At 39.4% G+C, this 22,442-nt stretch overlaps 1 protein-coding gene across 3 annotated transcripts in view; it reads left to right on the top strand.

Annotated features, from left to right (window-relative positions):
• LOC129209973 (glypican-5-like) overlaps positions 1 to 22,442 on the top strand; it is a 385,983-nt gene that overhangs the window by 64,015 nt on the left and 299,526 nt on the right. For all 3 annotated transcript variants that reach the window (XM_054835341.1, XM_054835339.1, XM_054835340.1), the window contains exon 3: positions 20,122 to 20,816. In XM_054835341.1, the coding sequence (XP_054691316.1) occupies positions 20,122 to 20,816 (695 nt within the window). The remainder of the gene's footprint in view (positions 1 to 20,121; positions 20,817 to 22,442) is intronic.

Below are 22,442 nucleotides of genomic sequence, written 5' to 3'. Positions count from 1 at the left end.
ACCATTATTTTTGTCTTTGTTCAATAGATTAACGAACAACATTTGATAGATCTTCAGTAATGGTTAAAAAAATATTATAAAGATAACATTGATATAAAATGGAATGTTACTATTTCCTTGCATCTTCAAGACCGTTGTTGCAAACCTTTTTGCATGATTTAGTTATTTTGTGCTGATCAATGTATTCCAAATTTCTTTCAAAAGCAAATGCACATTTAAAAGATAGCATGGTAAATTACCTTTATATTTACAAGTTTCATACAAAATGTTTAATCCCCATTTAGTGTATTTCAGTCTATTTGCAGCTGTATAGTTCAGTTGGGTAAGCAGTCTGAATTTAGCATTTAACTATTTTTTTTTTTTGTATTTGTAACTTCTGCATTATTCAGCAGCTAAACACAAAGGAATGTGAAATGACAAAATTTAGGGATGAATGTTTCAAGGAAAAGTGAGAAGGGAACGGCGGTAAGATGTTTTTGTTCTGTTAGGAAAAGACTTGAGGAGGTCATGTGGCTGTAAGAAGAATGATCTTGAGATAGGGATTAATAGAGTTAAGAAAGCTGTTGCAAAATGTGACTGCAACGGAGATGAAAGACATTCTGTAGTATAAGGAGAACGGGAGTTAGAGCGGGAAAGAGCATGATGAATGGTCCGGAAGAGTGGAGGAGATTAATTCATAGAGGCTGAAGGAGGCAAATCCATGGAGGATACTGAAGATGTGAGAGGGATGATATATGGCAATTTACTTTTGTCATTAATCTGTGGATAATGTGTTTATTGATTGAGGGAGACCCCTGAAACCATGCAGTGGAGCATGTCATTGGGGGGACAAATTTTAATACTCTTATTTGGAGAAGGACTTTACTCTGAGCTGTGCCACTGAAAAGAATAGGATGAATTCTGTAGCTAGGAAATTGGTCTGTAATTAATTTTTGCGTTGTTTTGTCAGTTGAAATGGGAAACAAGTCCCAGATGCTTAAGAACTATGGGCTGAGATGTATGCCAGCATTTCAGGAAGTAGAAAGTTTTTTAAAGTTGTATTTGTCACTTATATGCAAACTTCTAGGATCTCAATGGCAAATATTGCCTAAAAATGTTAATAAACAGTATTTCCAAAGATGCTACAGTTTTCCGAGCCTAGAGCTCTTTGAAAGTTTTGCTATTGCACTCTTGCACAACTATTTGTAGCTAAAACAACCCACTACTTATCCATGTGACTTTTTAGATACCACTGCTATATTTGATTCGGAGATCCTGATATTACTTGTCTACCTTAATTGTTTCAGTTAGCTGAAGACTGGGTCTGGTTTATGTAGACTTGAATTGAAATGTGCAAGTTGTCTCATACTCACAGAGTTTTACAGTTGAAGTTCAGCCTAGATTATACAGACACTGGAAAAAATAATGACCAATGTGCTTGGGGTCCCCTCTTGATTACTAGAACAATGTGAACACTGTTTAAATATACAGCTGTGATTAAGTATAGAAATTAAAATCTTAGTTTAGGCATAGTAGCTACTTAAGCACATCACAGTCTGTCACTGCAAATAGGAATAGTACCACGCGAGAAAAGGAGCAGAAAGACAAGTGAATCCATATGCTAAAACACAAAGTTCAGGAGGTTATTTGAGCAAAAGAAATAGCTGATAGAAACTGGAAATCCAACACTAGTGAGTCTTAAAGACGGAGACGCAGTCCAGAGTGGGCAGTGTGAGAAGGAAACTGAAGAGCCTGAAATGGAATTTGAAGAGCAAAGAGTCAAAGCCATAAAAACAAACAAGTAATTCTTGTGGGGTATTAAAGACAGGAAAAGACTGTGAGAGTTTGGGCAGGTCCCCTGGGCACGTTATTCTATACCCTGGAGCTGTCAACTGCAGGGCTTCATATAGCTTTGTGTGAAGCATGTGGTGCTAACTATTTTGTGCTATCAGACCTGGGACTGGATCAATCTCTAGCTTTTCCTGTATGGCAGTTCCTTCATGCTGACTTCGTGCTTTCTGTCCCAAAAGTGCCATGCCGTGCCATCCCAGTTAGCCGCCAGATCCAAAAATAAATTCTGTATGTTCCCTGGATATTTCTGTGATATTTTAGCAGCTTTCAGTGAAATCAAATGTCAGAATTTCAGGACCAATGGGTAAACACTTTTGCATACCTCAAGGTCCCATTGTAATATCAGACCTTTTGTCTCTACGATGTAGATGGATGTTTGTCTTGGCCAGTGTGACAGACTGCTTGTCCATTGTACTGTATCTGAATAGTGTAGTCAGGCTTGGCAAAGTAACGCTCAAATACTATAGAGAAATTTATAATGTTCCTGAACCTGCTATAAGAGCCAGCATTACGTAAAGTATATTAACCAACTCCAAATTTCATAAGGCTTGTAGATACTGATTTGTTCTGTTCTGTTCAGAACCAGATTAAGGGTTCCTGTGAAGTTCTCCTTTGCCATGCTGAGCTCTCTGCTTCCATCATCTTGAAATTCCCCAAGTAACAAATGTCCTATGCCTGCTCTCTGAAGAGAAGATTGAAAACCAGTCCTCAAGGTCGTATCCTCTACATGTGGAAACCCTTTCACCTGATGCCACTTTTATTTTAATGGCTTGTGTCTCTTGTTCGGTTCCTCTTTGCTAAATTACTGTTTGGTGTGTTCTCTCTCACTGTGCTTTGCTAAATTACAGTGCAGGCTTTTCAGCATCAGTGAATTTCCATTTCAGGGATGCTTTCACAGTTTCTTGAATTGGGAAGCTCTTGGTTCTTACAGAGCTTCCCTCCATTAGGATGGGGAAGTTTTTCCAAGTGTTGCATATCTGTTTCTCTAAACACTTTCATGTAAAAGCTGCATCGAGCAGGACATCTGTTCTTAACCAGACTGATCGCGGAACCTGTGTTTCTGTTGTGCGAGGGTTAAGAAATTAAAAATGGAGGTGCTTAGGACAGATGCCGCCCGCTGGGGCAGAGCTTCCTTCTCTGGCCTCCTGCAGGAGTCATGCGGCCAGGGCAGCACTGGGGAAAGGAAGGGTAGGAATGGAGCCTGATTGGGATTTTTGAAGTCATTTACTTTTCTGGCTTGAATAAATTTTCTTAGAGTTCTTCCTATTCCTTACTTGCTTCAGTAACATCTACTCTCCTTTAATCTTTGTTCCAGGTGAGGTACGTCTGTAGGAATAATGCTATCCCAGAGACATCGAAGTTGTAACAGCTCTTTTAGTTGGTTGGCAGGATCAGCAGACTATGGACCCTGCTTCCACCCGTAATGCTGCCCAGAACCAGCAATAGGTGGTGGTGTTAGATGAGATGTGTAATAGGTAAAAAGCGCAGTGATCATGATGTCCTAAAACTTAATGACATTCAAATGTTGAGTGAAGTGGCACAGGCAGGCCAGGGAATGCTGTTGCAGGTCGTGAAATGGAGTAAGTAAACAAAAAAAAAGTGTTAGGGCATGATATTTCCACAATATTGGAAAATTTTTGATCAAGGCAGAGTATTGGTTCAAAGCTGTGCCAGGGAAGGTTTAGACACTGGGTATTAGAAAGCGTTTCTTTACTGAGAGGGTGGTCAAACACTGGAACTGGCTTCTTAGAGAGTTGGCCGATGCCCTAAGCCTCTCAGTGTTTGAGGCATTTGGACAATGTCCTTAACACTACACTTTAACTTGGTCAGCCCTGAAGTGGTCAGGCAGTGGGACTAGGTGATCATTGTAGATCCCTTCCAACCAAAATAGTCTGTTTGCGAGGAGCTGGTTTATAACCTTTCCCAGAATAGATTAATCAAGTCAACATTTTTTTCCATAATTTTATGAAGGGTGCCATTATACAAGATTGATCTGAAAGACAAGAGAAAACTCTTCAACAATTTGACATTTGTGGAATGAGAAGGCAAGAGATTTGTCAGAGGAATTGAAATAGCCTTACAGAATTCAAATGATTTTGCGAGGTTTAAGGCCTTGTTTCACAAATCTGCTTTCTTGGCAGAAAACTTCAGCGTGCACTGACGTTCTATGGGGCTTTTGTGGATTAAGAACTGTATGGCAGAGATAGGAAAACCTTTGTGTATGTCAAAATGGATTTTTGAGCTGGGTCTAAAATGCAGCAAACATATTTTTCTTCAGGGCCCAGAGTTTCTTGTGCTTTATCAGTTACCCTCTCATTTTCAGTCTACCGGTAGTTTCCTTATTTGGTTGGGTGGTTGTTCCTCTCTTGGTTTCTTTTGGTGCTTCTGAAAAGTTTGATCCCATTACAGGGTTATACAGATAAAGTTTCATGCCAAAGGGTCTGTCTTAAAATAAGCAATCAGTTCTGGGGCTTCAGAGAATAGAACTTAAATAGTGGGAGGTGTCTATTAAAATGAATTTAAAGATTCAGAAAAAGAAGTGGAGAATTTACTTGATCATGAAAATGGCTGAATCTTGTAATTTTTCCTGAAACAAAGGCAACAAAATTGCTGTCAGAATATTTCACAGTGGTGATCCCCCCCTCCTTTTTTAAAACTTCATGTTTAATTCTTTATTTGCTTGGGCTAAAAATGCGATGCCTAAATAAGTAGGGTACAAAAATTGATTTATTTTTATTGCTTCCACATGACCTTAAAATGAAGATAAGCATTTTGAGAAGATAAATTCTTCATAGACTTTGTCTTCTAGTTAAGCATCTTGTTTACTCCCTGTATGTTAGGTGTTTTTAATATAATATGAATTGAACAAAGTTAGGACAGAACTGATTAAAATTGGCTGTTTGAAGGATAGAAGAGGAAGTGACCATACAGTGGAGCTCTCTGTACTCACTGTTGAGAATTACACTTTTTGTCTTATGAGAGAATAAGAGTAACTAATGGACTTCAGTGTGTTCAAAAAAAAAAAAAATCAAAAAATTGCACTGTTAACAAACCAGGACTGTGCTGTAGTACAGTGAATGGCTGTGTATTTGAGATAGTTTCACTGTGCTCTTTTTATATTGAAGATGTGATTGAGCTAGGGTTCCTGTCAGAGCTTTGAAGTGAAATTTTGGACTTCCTGCCTGGGTAATTTTCTGACTGAAGAAAGCAAGTTGGCAGTAGGATTATATACTCCACGAGTCTATTTGGAAGCATGGAGAGAGTTGCACGGGGGTTATAGATGACAAAGTAAAATGCACTTTATAGCTGCAGCTTACAGCTGCACCCAGAACTCATCTGTCATAGACTGGTCCATCTGCAGCAGGCATGCTTGTGTCTCAAATGCATTCCAGTTCTTTTCCAGTTTAGACAGTTCCCCAAACTTCTTTGCCAAATAGAGCACTTAGTTATATTAGACAGTTCATTCATGATGGACATGATAGAAACCAAATATTTTTCTTAGATGTGTCCAGTGTTTCCTGTAGTGTATTTTGAGCTTTACATATCAACCTCTTTTAATGTGTCAGCGTCTTCATTTATGAATATTTTCAATTTTCTGATTCATTGTACCATTATTCTGCAATGCTGCTTGTGTTCATGAGACTCTCTCTTTTTGAAAAGACACTACATATTTAGCTGAAGCTCGTTAAGGCTTATGATACCATTTACGTAGTTCACAGTTCTGGTGCTTTAGTTCTGAATACTTGTTTGCTAAACTCCCTCCAAATCTACCTGGAAAGAGAAGCTCCAAATTGTAATTAGAGAGCATTATATTGCTGCAGTCAATCTCACCTCGCTAATTCGTGTTTGAAGTCTGCTGTAGCATAATGGCTAATTTGCTTTCATTATCAGATTGATTTATCTGTAACTCTTATTTTTCATTAAGTTGTTGAGTAAAAGATGGCAAAATCTTAAACAGAACTATAAAAGCTGCATATTTATGAGAGATTTTAACAATTGCGTATTAAAACTTCAGCATGACAGATGTATATAATAAATGCTTTGACCCTCAATCCAAAGTCTATTTCTATAGTTGAGTTTCCATCACTAATGACCAATGTTTAACCAAGCAAACTAAGTACACATTGTAATGTCCCAAATACCCCTAAGCAATAGAGGAAGCAATACAGCAATGACTTCAATAATACAACATGAGAAAGGAGAAGAACACTAAAATGCATTCCCACAAAAATCTACCCTTTAGCTCTTTGGGCCTGCACTCAGTGAGATAACTGAGAATGTCGGTGGTCCTCTGCATGTGAAGCTTATGCTTAAATACCTTCCTGAGTCAAGGCCAAAGTTGAAAATGTGAGTTTCAGGCATAAAAATTGAGAGGACTACTGCTTCTTGTGGGAAGACACTGAAAGGAAGCAAAAAAGACCTGCAAGGTTTTACAATGCATTTTTCCAAGAGTTCTGACACACCTAGGGGAAAAGGGTGCTAGAAAAATGGACAAAATCAGTTGCATGCACCTTTCTCCTATAGGAATAAGCAGATCCGGCAGAGCAGGGAAACTCTCTGAGTTCAGAGAACGGTCCTTTTAGTGCAGATAAAGCATGTCTGACACATTTGTGAGGGCACACGAGCAACTTATGGAAGTGGGGATTTAACATGGCATCTGGCTCTCTTTGGTGAGCTATCTCAAGAAGCTCCTGTTAGCAAAATGAGCATCGACTCTTTAAGATACCCCATCAATTAAAATAAAAAATAGACTTTTTGTAGCAATCCTTGAAGGTCAGCAAGCCCAGAGGGGAAACAGTTGCTCACTTGTAACAACCTTGCAAGTCCCCTGAAATTCAAAGTTCAGGACTAGTCATGGGAGCTTCTTCACTGAACACATGACTCCTCGTGCTGGTCCTTGAGTCAGCTCACTTAGATCCAAGCCATAAAGCTTCATACAGAGGAACTTAAAAGGATCAAAGCAGGTCTATGAATTCTTTGGGCATTTTTTTAGCCTATCCTTGTTCTCTCTTACAAAATTCCTCTGCTGCTCATGTGAAAAAATGATGTACTGAATTGTGATCTGACCACCAATAGACTTAGGGGTGAATAAGCAAGCACAGGGTTGCAACTATGCAATTTCTTTAATTTAAACAAATGCTATGATCTTACGAAGCCTTACTCATCTCAGATGGCATCTGGATACATGTAACAACGTTGAAATATGCTGTCAGGGTAACTTTATTTTGATCAAGGACTGCGCAATTTTCTGCGCATAAGTAGTTTCATTGCTTTGGTCTTTGGTGCAGCTGGGACTTGCTCTGTAAAATCTCTGTAGTCAATGTGATTGGAACAACTTACCTTCACGTATTTTCTCTTTTTAAGGAAGGAATTTCAGGAGAAAAATAGGAGTGTTGATTTATTAGTGCTAATTGACTTTATGTGCTTTCCCTTAGGACTAACTGGAGCTAGTTCCCCACAAACATCTGGTTAGCTATCAAATCACCAACATCTGTACTGCTGTCAGTGCTGACCCATATGTTGAACACATGCCAGTCACTTTACTTGAAGGAATTTGGGGGATAAATCAAGGAGAAGCTCTTCACCATAAAGAAAAATGTGTTCTGTTTTTATAGGATTATTTTAAGTATTGACCCACCTTTAATTTTCCCATTGAGAGAGGCTTTGTAAGCATGGGAAACTTTAAAAAAGTAACACCCAAAATATTTTCCTAAACTTATAGTGATTGTCAGTGTCAACAGTGTCTGTGGAAATCAGTCATGGAAGTTTTTTTTCCACTATTTTTCTTCAGCACTCAATGAAATTCTTTGTTCTGGCTGTGAAGAAAGTCCATGAACAAGGTCAGTTTCTTCAAGCAAACATGTCCTTCCAATTACCTTATGGTTTTATGATATCAAATATGTTTGCAAAATAATCTACAAGAGGAGACAGCCAAAAATAGATGTTGCAGGAAAGTTTTTTTTTGTTTTTAAGCATTAGTTGCCTGTGTCTTTTATCCAAGGTGAGTACTTTTGCATTTAATCTAGATGACTATATGCTTTTCAGTGCACTATGGAAGAACCCAAGGGCTCTTACCCTATGGACCATGAACCATTTAGTGGCCCACAGCTGGTCCGTGGAACAATACCAAAGAGTACTTTCAGGTGAAATTTGGGTGAGGATGCGGCATCTGGTACGTCACTAGTTTTGCTGGATAGGAGTTATGTGAGGATCTGAAAAACACAAAAGCCACTGAATTAAACCGTTTGCAAAAGATTACTCGTATGAAAGACTCTCTCTGCACCAAGACTTAGCTATTGGACTTTTATATTTTCCTTAGTTTATTTTGCAAAGGCTTCCCTACATAGACTAGCCTGAGAAAGAAGATTGGGTAAAGTTAGTAGGTTCACAGTACTGGGAAATGAAGTTGATGTTACCTAATCCAGAATCAGAAGAAAGAGCTGAAAGGTTTTGTGACCCGTGCTTTTGACCAAGCGAGAAGTACGCAGTGACCGTGAAGACGGCTATTCAGTGTCTGACTGCCCTCAGGAGTGATGATCCTTTTCCCTCTTGCAGCCGAGGGCTGGAAGCTCGGCGTGCGGGCACATGGAGTGCAGTTCTCAAGCCAGCTGGCAGCTCTGGCTTAGAGACTCTTCATTGTTGAACACACAGGGTTGTATTATTGCTGTTCTCTACATAAAGACTATTTTCTTTGGTGTAAAGTTGTTGATAAATACAGATTTAATCTAGATTTTTAAAAAGGAGGCATTTTTAAGTCTTATTTGTGACCTTAGCTCTTTAATGGAACTCAGACTTAATTTCTTGTATTTCTACACTAGTACCTAAACAATCAGGAAAAAAACCATGAAAACCAAACAACCTCCCCCCCCATCCCCAAGATTTCATCTTTGTTAATCTACTCCTGTCTCTTGTAGCTGTTTTTCTCTTAGATTTTTAGAAACAGGTCATAATGGACCACCTAACTAATTCAGCTGGAAATCATGAAATAGTTCATGACCTTCTGAAACAAATGTATGAGTTTTCCTACTGTCAGTTGAACTCCTTAATCAGAGGGTCGAGAAAATTATCTCTAGAGACTCCTGTGTGGTTGCTTTTCTGTTAATGAAAAGATTCCCAAAAGAATGAAAGATTTTTGCATCTTCCTGCTTTCTCTTGATTGACTCAGAAGAGAGATTTTTGATGCTTCTTAACTAATGCAAGTCTTTGAAACTATTTTGTACTTTCCTTTCTTGATAGTATTTAATACAGCAGAGATACAGAAATGAAATACTTCAATTTCTTCCGTGTCCCAAAGTTACTGGCAACTGTGAAGTGTGTTGCTGCCAGGAGTTATGAACATGCAGTGCAGCAATGTACCAGAGACTAGTTTTAGAGTGTATCAGTACCCTAGATGCATCTGGATTATAAAGATATGTTTAATGTTTTATACTTCTCCATAGATAACATCCCAGTGCTCAGTGCCTCGTGGATCGTCATCAGTGCCACTGTGTAACAGAGTCAAGCAACAGAGAGAAGTCTGTAGTGTTTTTGGCAAGCCCTGCTTGCTTGCTCTCCAAGCACAATTGTGTCAAATGTGCGCTGCGTTTGAGCTCGAACAGACCACCAACGTAATGCCCTCGCTTTTTCCAACGATGGCATCTGTTCCTCTCTGGTATTAGTACCTGGCACTGTGCATAGTTGGCACAGCTTTTACTTTCTCCGTGGTTTTCATTTGCAGGAAGGCTGCAGAAACAATTTTTGGCCATTTTTTTCCCTAATATTTTTTTGAATAGTCCTCTCCTCAAGCTATATAAAACAGCAATATCTCTGCATAGCCACGTTTTACTTGTACATTAGCTGTGTCCCCACCTAATTGCATTCTGGACTTTCTGGTTTTCACATGACAGTAGTTCACGGTTACTATGACTTGCTTGCTCCTGAATACTTGTATGTATATGTCCTACATGTGTTGTCATTTAAGTGTTGTCCTCACCCTTACCTAGGCATAGATTCCTGTTAAGAGGTTTGTTGGTTTTGGTTTTTTTACTCCTTATAGATCCAGAGCATTCGGAGTGCTATGATAAAGGACACGCAGGCTCTCAAGCCAGCCTAGACTGCAGCTGTGAATGCACAGAGATTCTTCCACAAGTCTGTTTTAGTTCTGGAAACTACATGATATGCGTTAAATATCTCATTATAAAAGTACTTGTGATGAAATTAGTCTGGGAAAAAGAAAAGTGATCCCCTTTCACTCTGTCCAGCAATCTGTGGGAAGAGATTACCTGAAAGACTGAATCCTAGAGATTACAATAACGGTATTATCTTCACTCGTAAATTAGCCCTATGCTAGCATGCATAGTGCAGTGATCCGCAGCATTGAAAGACCGCTTACACACATGGAAAAGTAACTGCTATGGGAAACCCAGAAAGAATGAGGTAATTGTTTTGCACCATCTCCCAATGATAGTAGCATTTTTGTGTGTCGGTGCTTAACATGTGTGATCACCAGGAGCAGTTACCTCCCTGGCTAGCTTCAGATGTCGGCATGCCCTAAAGGTACCTCGAGCTCCATTTTTCACTATATATTTTAGTAACCACTGTGTCAGTTTTGAGAAGTGTACAATTACAGTTAAATAACCAAACTGTTGAAAATTGGTAGAAAAAGTGTGCAAGACTTTGGTGCTGGAGGTTCTGCTCTTTCAAAAGAATTTCAGCCATATATACCAAGTATTTGTTCTGAAGAAACCAAACTGAGGGTAATCCACTTTTTAGAGCCCGGTATAAATTCTGTCTAATACGATGCGAGTCTTGGATTGTTGAGCCAACACACCTTTTGGGGCTGACCGTGTTTTGACAACAATATTCAAATATGTCAAAAAATCCCACCCACAGCAAGAACCTTACTTGAAAAGATACCGGGGATTTACCTCATCCCATAAAAAGATGATTCAGGGTTGATTTTTAAGAAAATACTGTTCAAGCTGTTGTTTATTTTTGTTGGAAAGGGTGGGGGTTTTCTATTATTTTTTATTATTTTCTAAGGAAAAATGATGACTTTTCAGTTAGCTATACATCTTTGCAACTGCACACAGGGTTTTAGCCTGAAAAAAATGTGGCAAAAACTTTGTTCATTAGAATAGTTAGACCAGACCTAATTTAAGCAACGTAGACTGTTTCTGTGGATTGATCTTGAAAGAAATGTTGATGGCTACAGAGTTGTCACTCAGAGCTATTTAGCAAGTGCTTTGTGCTGTTATCCATCATGGGAATTGTGCTGCTTGCTGTAGCTGTGGCTTCAGTCATCGCTGTCTATGTTGGTGATTGATCAAATAAATCAGAAAACAACATTTCTGCTCCCAATCTGATGGCTGTTAAACCTCCTAAGAACTTCAAAGGTAGTTATAGTTATGTGAAGAACCTAGCTACCTACAGATATATAGAACTGCTTGTGGTTTTTTCCCTTGTAGATTGAGAGAACAGTTTTTATAAATTAATTGTTCTTGGAAAGCAAATTAAAGGCATAGCTAATGTTGTTGAAACACAGTTGTAGTTCGTTCTTCAGTTATTTTGGCCCAATTCCTGTTAAAACTGTGAATTGATATTACTAAGTAATAGCTGACAGGTTTGAACTTGGCAGATCTGAATTATACGAATCATCTTTTGGAATTCTGTTTTGACGGAAGGAGAAGAATACTGATAGCCATGGCTTTATAAAAAGTCCAGCCACAGTCCTCAGGGCTTTTACTGCTCTTCTAGATCATCTTACCATGGTGATGCTAGATGTCCATCAGCCTTCTACTGCACAAATATTCCCAAAGAACTCCTTGCTTTATTTATCTGTCAGCGGAAGCCCAGTGGTGTCATAAAAGGTTAATACCACATCTGGTCTCCAGCTTTCTGCTGCTCAACTGATCTAGTTGTACTCGAGACTGCTCCCTTTAAAAAGGAGTAAGTAATTGCACCCTATAATTACAGTGTATAAAATAAGGTACAACTGTACTGAAATGCAGTATACAGAAATAATAAACAGTTCAATGAATGAGCTGGTAATTAAATTTTATTTGCAAAGTTTGAAGTTGAAATAACTAGTGAGCAGCTCAAAATCAAGCTAGCAAACTCTGATTTTGTGAAACATAACTTAGTTATTTTCTATAAACACTTCCATGTAGTGTTCCCTTTAAAAAGGGCAGATATGGTTTGATACAGGAGCCTCCAGAGCTTTCTCTAGTTTCTTTGATAAATACTTTTGCAGCTGGTTGCAACTTCGTTATACGTTGTTGTTTTGTTAATGATAAAGCCAAGGCCACTAAGTCTGAAAAACCTGTGTGCGGTGGTTGCTGCTTCCACCAATTTGGATATATTCCCCAGCACACAGTCTACAGAAACCATTATTTGATTTCATGGCAAAGTGACCACAGCGGAACAAAAGATTGCTATTTATCACTGGACCATCCTGGTTTTATTGTGTCTACTTGTATCTACTGCCTTTTTTTTCCCTTTGCATCGGCAGCCTGTGAAGCAGTTGAGCCTTTTTGAAACTTGGTGATGTTACTACTATTACTGATGCTTGCAGAATCAAATACTTACCCAAATAGTCCAAAGTTAATGGATTCAATCTCACCAAACTGAGCTGCACATTTCTGCCCCTTCTCCCTGTACAAGATCGTACAGTAAAGAAGCTGTTTAAGTTTACAAAAAAAAAGTAGAAAAAGAAGAAGAAAGTGTACTGTAGGACTGTGTCCTTTGGACAAAGGTGTGGGTTTGCTGGAGGGGCAGCACTCCGAGGGGTTAGTTGGTTCCTATATAACGGCACAGCTGTGCCAAGGCTGAAAGGATAGGTTTGTGCATATGAAAACAACAAACCAGACTAATATTCATGCCAAGACAAAGTTTTCAGATGGTACTTGATGGTGTTGGCTCCTTTTGCTCTCGTCAGAAGTCAGTCTTCCAACAGACCATTTGGAAATTGGTTTTCCGAAGTGTCTTAGGTTTGCCCATGTTACCAAACTACAATAGTGGGCCTGCTGCTCTGAAACTCAAGTTGCACCAGGCTTTTCCTATCCAGCGTTACGTGTGGCAGAGCGCTGTGCAGGCTCCCAGCACAGCAGATATTACTCAGAAGAGACTGGGTATTCTTATCTTCTGGAAGTCTCACTGCTAGAAATTTTTAAAGCCCTTGAAACTTTTCATAAATTTTCTTAAGTTAAAAACAGCCTTAAATTACACTTGGAACTGAGCAGAGGGTTAAAGGATGATAGCAGTAGCTTGTAAATAATTCTACCCATTGATTTCCAGTTAATCAGGGTTGTCCATAGCCGTTAGGTATGGACAGAGGAGATGGCACAGACTTCTTACTCTTCAACTTGGGCAGAAGTTCTATCAATAAGTACATGAGAGGATATTTGTCTGATGTTATCAACGTAGACAAACTCATGGGGAGGCTGTTAAATAAAGACCTTGCCCCTACACGCAGTAGGAAAGCTGTTTTGTTTTCTGACTGATCTATATTCTTGAAGGGCCGATTAGCTCTAAAGACAACATAGCCTCTCCTTGCTGTCAAGGTGAGCAAATTCAAACTTCCCTTTCCAAAACTGACTTTGTCTTGCTTTTGAATTTGTTTTGCACTCTGCCTTGTTAGAAGCAGCTACAGGAGGCGAGTGGGAAGCAAGAGATGTTTCCACTTGGCCCAGATTCTGAGAGCTTTCAGGCTTTCCTCTGCCTGAAAATGGTGTGGAGCAGGCTTGCGGTGTTTCCTGCAAGTGTTGGTGTAGTGTCAACTACAATGTGGTGGACGTTGTATTTCCATGAGACTGCTGATATGTTTATTAACATGGTGTTTCTTGTCAGCTTCAGCAAGAGCGACTGTGTTTATGTATAGGAAGACTGCCATTCTGAAAAACAGTAAACCACATGAAAAGTAGGGTATTGATAAAGAGCTTTGGCCTTACATTCAGCAGAATGATTCAGGATAAATCAGAAGGAAATTTCCAGTGCTTGACATTCTTTGCTACTATCAAAATGTCACAAAAGAGAAACGAAGCTGTAAGTTGTAAGAAGTTGTTTTCAAATGCAGCTTAATGAATGAATGGATTTCAGGTTCTGTCTGTGCAAACATGACACAATTTGTTTTGCACTTCTTTTAAATTCATCTTAAGAACTAAAAAAAAAAACCCCATCTTGTTTAATAATGCTTTTTGAGCACTCTTTGTTCTTATCCTTGTAAATATGTTGAGATCATTGCATATCCAAAAGACTAGGACTCTTAACTTTATAATTTGTGTCTGATGTAGCTGTGTATCTGGGTGTGATTTTCTGTTGACTGCATTGTTCTCTATGCATCAAATTGCAAATAATATGTACTTAAATTCTACTGCTGCAAAATATTGATATGTTGTCCTTTATTTTGGCAAACCATAAAGATGCAGAAGATTTAATGGACTTGAAAGCATTAAAAGGAAGCTATTGTTCAACAAACTGTAGCTTTCATTCATCCTGTAACTCTAATAAATGCAAGATGTTGAGGGGAAAGGAGCCAAATATTAGTGTGGTCCTAAGAGACCAAACAAATAATGGAGCTACTTAAATTTGTCATTCTTCTTTCATGATTACACTTCAATCTGAAATATACACAGATGTTATTTCTGTATAGATAGTTTCAGCGTTTGCTCCTACTTTTGGCTTATTGAGCATTGTTAAATCTTTTCAGTAATGTTTATAGTATAATGGTTTCCTTTTTTCTTTTTTTTTTTAGAAGTCTGTGGGGTTTTTACAGTTAATTTTAAAATGTATTCAATTATCGTAGAGTGTATTAACGTGGAGAGCCATTGCATTAGCAGGGTGGTCTTACCTTTTCTGTTCTGTGGGCAAGGCGCCAGCTTTGGGTCATGTGCAGAAGCGTAAAGGCAACGACAGTAACTTTCCTTTCATGTGTGCGGGTCGTGGTTTGCGCTCAGGTTTATGACTTTGGCCTTTGAAGACACAGCGTTTCAAACAGTAGGCCCGCTCTATCTGAGCCTCAGCTACTGCACAGCAGAAATGGTCCTCTGTGCACAGAGGTTTCTGGTGCTTAGATTAAATTTATTTGGGGAAAATGGTTCCCGTGCTAACATTCCTGTGTTGGACCTGCGGAAAGAAAAGAACGTGGATTTGGACTGATTCATAATCCAGCAAGTTGGAAGTTGCTTGGCCTCTCCTAATGCTCCCCATCTGAACCCTATAGTTGCTTACTGAATAAGGATCTCAATAGCTTGTGAAGGTCTGGTGTAAGAGAGGGAGGCAAATGAACTTTCTCTCTGCATGGCTATTGTGTCAATCCAGATTTTCTTGGGAAACTCCTACCTGCGTGTATTCCCTGAGAGCACGTCTGCTGCCCGTCAGGCACTGTAAGAAATCTAGGGTGTATGAGATGAAGGCAATCCTGAATGCAAGCGCTCGTACTACCATATGTGCGCAGACTCGCTGTACGCTTCGGTGAATCGTTCTGTTGGGGCCTTTCTTTGAGGTTATGCTGCCATGTGTCTGGGAGCCTGGAAAAATAAGCAATTCCTCAGAACACATTCGGAAAGATTTTTGTGGCAGGGAGAGTAGCAAATTGATGTGTGGCAGTTTTGCATCTTTGATTCTCGTCCCAAGGAAAAGGCAGCAGGAGAAGGGGTGGTGGCCTGGACACAAACTTGGAGAGATGTTGCACCTGACTGCGCTAAAATAGGGATGACAGCAATTTAAAAACACAAGAAGCTATTCCTGCTGAAGTGAGTTAGCGTAAGTCATTGAATGCAGTGTTTATGTGACATGAGGAACTAGTCAAAGCTGCAGTTACAATGCTAGATATTTTTCCATTGTCTGCACTGTTACTTAAAATCTACTTGTTCTTTCCCCAAATAAACCTCCAGGTGGTAAAAAAGTAGAGGAAATCTTTGGAAAATGCTGGCACACCAGTGTCGGGCAGACTGATACATGCCTCCTAAATCTGTTTCTCCCTGTAGCACTATCCTTTGGCGGATTTCTTTAGAAGAAACACTTAAATTCTGCAGCTTCTTCTGACATACAATGGGCTTAAATCAGGATTAAATCCCACTGAAGAAGTCAGTGGCATTACACTGCTGCAAAAGCTGGTGTGAGATAAGTCAGGAATCCTTTGTGATTTTTATTGCATTAAGTATATGAAATGTAGCTGCTGGCTGGTTTAAGAGAAGTAAAACGTCCCCTGTGTCAGGCTCGATGTGTTTCTGTCGGAAGGAAGCTATCACTCAAAACCAAGCTGTGCCATGCTCACGAGGAATAAGCATGGATGCTATATGTGCAAAGCAATGTTTTTCCATGTATGTGTGTTAGACTGAGCATAACATAATTTTTAGTGTGACTGCTAGGAACCAGGCTAGAAGCCCAGTATGCAAACTGGTTAGCTGCTTGGCCTGGCAGGCTCTGTGCTGCCAGTGGCGCAGCAAAACCAGTGTGATGCCTCGTCGTACCTGGGCTGGTCTCCGGAAGCTGATTTTCAAACGCCAGCAGTTGGGATGGGAAGTTCGCAGAGGTGAGCTGTGTTTGATCGGCTGTGTTTGACTGTCAAGACACATCGGTGGTGGTGTCAAGTGTTTTGTGAGCGCACGATAAACAGTTTGAACAAAATTCTCCCCGTGGAAGGTGGTGTTGCCTGACTTACATTAAGTAGTCACGGGGGTGTTAGTTCAAAATCCAAAGCTGGCTGTTGTTTCGCTTTACCTGTAGTCTTAAATCAAAAAAGGGCTTTTGAGGAACATGAGAACAAACCTAGTTGTCCACCTTCCTATTTATTTCAATACTCAAGGAAGACAAAACCCACGATGTCTCTATCAAATTCTGGATTATTTTGGTTGTGTCTTTTTTCTGTTCAGAATCAATATATTTGCAATTTTTAATACAGTGTATGCTGCTGGTGGGAGTTGGAAGCCAAAGGCTGTGAAAGAGGATCAAATGTGTGTGCGTAGGGTTAGAATTCAGCTTTTTGGGAGTTCGTAAATGTCTGCAGTTTGCTGTATTTGCTTGCACAGATGAGTGCCTGTTTTTTTAGATAGTGGTAAACCTTCCTTGGGATTTAGAAATTCCATACAAAGCACCATACAAGATGCACTAAAAGCATATAATTAATCACTTTTAAAATGAGATGCTAAGGTTGCCTGCTCTGTACAACCAGAATGCAAGCTGTCCGTTGTTACAAAATCGTTTGACTGCATGAAGCCCTGTTATTTCTAATTAAAGGTCTAAGAACATCCAGCTGATCCAGTAATTTGATTGTCTCAAACATCTCTTAATGCCTTATAACAATGAAAAAAGACCTACGTATTTCCTTCTCAAACATCACTGCTAGAGTGCCTGCAAGTATGAGTCATTTTTTGTGTCTGACCAGTGGTGATAAGGAAGCAAATGATACCTTACAGGTGTTTGCAGCACATCTACAATCAAACATATTATTTTTCTTGTACCATACTTTTGATGTTAGGACTCTTTTTGCAGGAGGAATGAAGCTATATACCATCACAATTTTTCTCTTAATAATGAAAAATATATGACACTATTAAATAGTTTTATTTCATACTTGTCTCAGAATAATGCAGAATTTTATTTAGTTGAATGCAGAATTTTCACAGTTAAGAGGTTTGAAAATAAAATGCTACATGGTTTCTAGTTTACAACCTAGTTATCCCAGGAAGCTGCTGAAATCTGTTTCCTTGGGATGTATGTTGTCATTGTGGTGTTCTCATCTTTCACTGAGGCTGTTATTTCTCAGGACGATAAGGATACTTGTGCATTCATAAATGCATTTCATTTACTTTTCGGATAAGGGAGATGATGCCTGCAGTTCTGCCCTTACGGGTGTGGAAAGTAAAGCCACAGCCTAAGACTGTTGGCATTGTAGGAGTCCCTGCTCCCATAATCTAATGATAAGCTGAATATCCGTAAGAGAGTGTGTGTAGTTGAAGGAGGAAACTTAAAACACTGTTTTCATGTTTTGAATATTTCCATTGCCTTTTCAGCATGATAAACAATAATAGTGTTTATGTTTCCTCTAGAAATAAAGATAAACACATAGGGTGATGGGGAAAACAAAAACCTTTTTACAGTGCAGTAGAACTACAATTTAGGTTGTGCCTATTTCCATCATAAATCCAATTTTCAGATTTTTTTTTTTTGGCTGTAAAAGTCTGCTTCAGTCTGAAACTCGGCAAGGTGTTTGTCTGCCTGAGAACGAACTTCCTTCTTTTTCAGCTGAAGTGTATCTGAATTCTTAATTTCTAGGGTTTTATAAGCACTTCCAGAGGATTGCTTGCCATAATACCAGTGGGAATGCTGAAGTGATTCTCTGGCAGAAGGATACAGCATGTGCGTGTGTGTGTGTAAAATACTGATGATTTAATGTACAATGAGATAGGTTGTGTTATCTGTCTAGTTAAATCACCCTTTGTGGTAAAGGGATTGTAATGCTTATCATAACAAGCAAGTTAGTTGCCCAGGGAGATGTAATAGAGGAAGGCACTGAGCGGCTTTTTATAAAACTTCACCAGTGTATGCTAATCTTGACTTACAGTATTGTATCTGCTCCTTTGCTGAGCTGATCTGTGAGCCACTTCGGTTTGTGTTACATTGCAGTGAACCGCGTGGTGATGTTCAGATGAACGTAGAGCAGGATTAGACCGAAACGCCATTATCTGGCCAGTCCTCAGGAGGTATAAAGTGACAGGTCTCCTGCCTTGCCTGGAACTACTCACCATCCAGAGGAGTGCAAGAATGATTTATGTCAGAGGCTTTTTGTTGTAGAGCTTCCAAACAAACCAGTGGGAATGGTGTGGATTACTGTCTTCTGTGTCACTAAAAATAATCTTGGGAACTGATCCTTTCCTTGCCCCTGTCTATGAATTCTAGCACACCAATCAGTGTTTTGGGTATATAATGTTTGTCCTTCGCAATTTGAAATGTGTTAAATGTGACACTCCTTAAATTTTTTTTTTATTTTTTTAGGCTACTTGAAAATAGTGTGGTTAAAGGAGATAGTTATCCTGATTTTATAATTTCAGTTTGTTTTTCGTTCGAAGCAGACTTGATGTCAAGTCCTGCCCAACCACTGGCTGGTGTCCAGACCTAGCCGGTCTTAACAGGGAGAGAATTTATTCACACAGCATCTTTCCTTCATCCTTGAGTTGTACTTTGCAAGAAGTGCCTCTCAGCCACCCACTCACAGCACTGTGAAACAAAAGCTTCAACTTCTGTTTGTTTTCATTTCTCTCTCAAGCTTCCATTGAGGTGCTGTCCAGCAGCTTATCTAAAGTTGCTAGTTGTGTGCCAGCTCTGTCTAGCCTTTCCTTTTGGCACGTGTGTACTCGGCGTGTCAGCTCTCCGTGTTGTACAAGTGGAAATCTGGACCCGTTGTAGGAGGACACGAGTGCCTTATGCTTTTTCCATTCTTGATTTCCTAGCAGTAGATCACCTGGGATGAAAAGCTAATACAACTTTAAGCTGTTGTTATGTTATCAAGATACTGCTTTCGGCAACTATTGAGTTATTAAAACAGTTACAGTTGACAAGTGCAGCTAATGAATGAGGATCAGCATTTCTATGTGCTGATGAGATGTTATTCTCTGACTTTAATATCAATATGCAGTGAAGTCTTATAGCTTTACAAGAAGCTTGAATATGAATTTTGCCCCTTTTATTAAATGTGGATATTTTATGATTATTTATTTGGTCCAGTGCAGCAGTGATAGTGTGATTCGCGTATTACAGACAGTTCTTGTTACCAGTTACTCCTCTCTCACATTTCCAGAAGTTGCATCACGTAAATAATTTTGCCTATTCAGGTATTCTTCTCTGGAGTTCTGTAGGAACATTGAAAATGTTGCAGTCCTCCCTGTGCACTGGTGTCACTTGTATGTAGAGGGATGTTTTGGCCACATATCTAGGTGAACTGCCCGGATGCAGTGCCAGTTACAAAAGCCAGCTTCGCTAGACCCTGCCCGTGCTCCTCGCTGGAGTCTCTGGGAGTCCTTCAGTGACCTCTGGAGTTTGGGTCAGGGTCTAGCTACTGAGCATATGGTCATCTTTTTTATTTTTAAAGAAAATATTTGTGTATTATGTGTTGCTTTTATTATGCACATGTAATATTTAGGTGTCTTTTTAATCATGTTACTGATGAAATCCGTATTAACTATTAGTGTATTCATATTGCAGATTTCATGTAACTATTGATGTTCCTGTTGAGGATAATATTAGCCCTGTGACTAAGATGTCAGGTGCTTGCTATTAACCTCCAGTTCTTTCTCTCCCCTGCCCCTTTTTTAGAGGCCTTTGAGTCTTTGCTTCGCTTTGCTGAAAACCGCACAAGTTCCCTGTTTGAGACAGCTTACAGACCTATGGCAAAAGAAGCAGCAGAGCCTGTTAAAGAACTTTTTACAGACATCTCTCTCTACATTCTGGGCGCAGAGACTACAGTGGAAAGCGCAGTATTACGGTTCTTTGACAGCCTCTTTCCTCTGGTGTATAGTCGGCTAATAAACCCAGGAATTACAGATTTATCAGAGGACTATACAGAGTGTCTACGGCTTACAAGGCAAGACATAAATCCTTTTGGACGCTATTCTAAAAACATGGTTACAGAGCTGTCAAAATCTCTTTGGGCAAGTAGGATGCTCAGCCAGGCCCTCAGTCTGGGCATCGAAGTGATAAATACTACTGAACACGCGGCTCTCACGAAGGAATGTAGCAAAGCTCTGGTGAAGATGCAGTACTGCCCGCATTGCCAGGGCCTGACGCTGATCAGACCCTGTGTTGGATATTGTCTAAACGTAATGAGGGGCTGTTTGGCCAGTGTGTCAGAACTGGATGCACAATGGAGAGAGTATATCTCCACGCTGGAATATCTGACTAATGAAATGGCTGCCTCACATGATCTGGAAATTGCACTGACGGGAATCCGGAACTCCATCAATGAAGCCATCCTGCATGCGCAGTTGAATGGACCGCAGCTCTCCGCTACAGTAAGTGCTCTCTATTCCTTACTCCCATTTATCACTTTCATTATTTGATGAATAAACATTTAAACAAGTTGGTGTTGTCTTTGCATCAATTTTTAATCTTCAACTAGATCTTTGTTTAATAGTCCGTGAAGACATTACAGATAATTATGATGGGGTTCAGAACAGTCTGCTTTGAAATGAAAGGGTTGGGGGGGGAAGTCTATTCCTTGAGAAGCGAGCCTGTAAAGAAGATAGCTCTGGCTTGTCTGCGGAATTTTCTAAACAAAAAATTGGGGTATATTATACTTGATATCAACAGTGTATTTTCATACTTGAAACCATCTGATTCTGTATCTCTAGGAGCAGTGTTCCCCTGGCATGTGAGTATTTGTAGTGTGTGTGGACATTCCACAGGAATTGGTTTGACTGGGTTAGAAGAGTGTTTCTAAATAAAGGCAAAGACATTAACTGTTTCCTAGTTCTACAGTCCCTTTACTTTTGTGTGACTGAGACATCAGGAAAGTAGTCCGGGTCTATATGCATACACCCGTCATACAAAAGTTGGAAAAAGAGCATGAAAAAAGTCAAACTTATTTGACAGCATTTACGTAAGTAAAGGATAAAAACACACTTACAGTAGATCCATTTTTGTAAGTGGTAGGTTAAGGAGGAAAGAACTAGGGTGGTAGAACTGTCTCATAAATAATAGCAGCATATGACTGGCAGGTGTTCTCTCAAGGTGTTGAAGATTAGACCAGAAATTATTGAAATGACTAATGAGGCAGCTGACTACATTTTCTATGAAGTTCAATATGACTGTCAGCGGAAAAAAATGTACCAGTGTGGCAGGGTAAACACTAATCAAAAATTGCAGATAGATCTGCCTGTCTTGAAATTAAAGGAATTCTTGCAGAGAACAAATGAGAAGGAAATGCACAGATCTAAAAATTCCTGTGCTGAACTCTGGTGACCATATAATGTAAGAGAAAAAATACCTCGAAGAGTCAACGGAAAGAAGCTGCGGCAGAGGGTATTCTAAACTAAGGAAGTATTTTACTGGGAAAAAATGCCTGTATGTTTATAATCTTCCAAGATACCTAATATCACAGCTCTCTTCCATTTAGAACACCTGATGTAGCCAGAGATTTACAGTCAGTATAATATGTAGATTATAAAAACCCCCAACCACTTCTAGTAATCTGATAAAATTTGACTTTATATTTGTAGTTATCTTGGTTCACATTGTCTCAGGTTCTCCTTTACTCTTCATCGATGGGACTTGTGTCTGCTAGTTTATCTGACATCCAAGGATAAACGTGAAAAACTAAGAAAAGATTTGTCCAGGTTCTTGGATAATGCACAGTAGGCACTGGAGCCTATGCACATTGCAGAACAGCCAGTCTTCATCGTGCTAATGTCTAGTTGGTAGCGTCATAATGCATCCCATAAAGCAGTGTTAAACCTAGAACACATAATGAACAATCTTCTTGCATCTGCTCTAATTCCCCCCCCCAAGTTATTTTTATGTGAGTTTAGAGGGGAAATGAAAATCAAAGTACACTATTATATTTACTAGTTTTATCTGACTATAGGTAGATACCTCTTAGTTCATAACATGGCTTCATTACTGATTACACAGAATTAATT

The sequence above is a fragment of the Grus americana genome, chromosome 9 (assembly GCF_028858705.1).
Source record: "Grus americana isolate bGruAme1 chromosome 9, bGruAme1.mat, whole genome shotgun sequence".
Classification (NCBI taxonomy): Eukaryota; Metazoa; Chordata; class Aves; order Gruiformes; family Gruidae; genus Grus; species Grus americana.
Note: the sequence above shows the minus strand (reverse complement) of the source record. Positions and strands in the feature narration are given on the sequence as shown.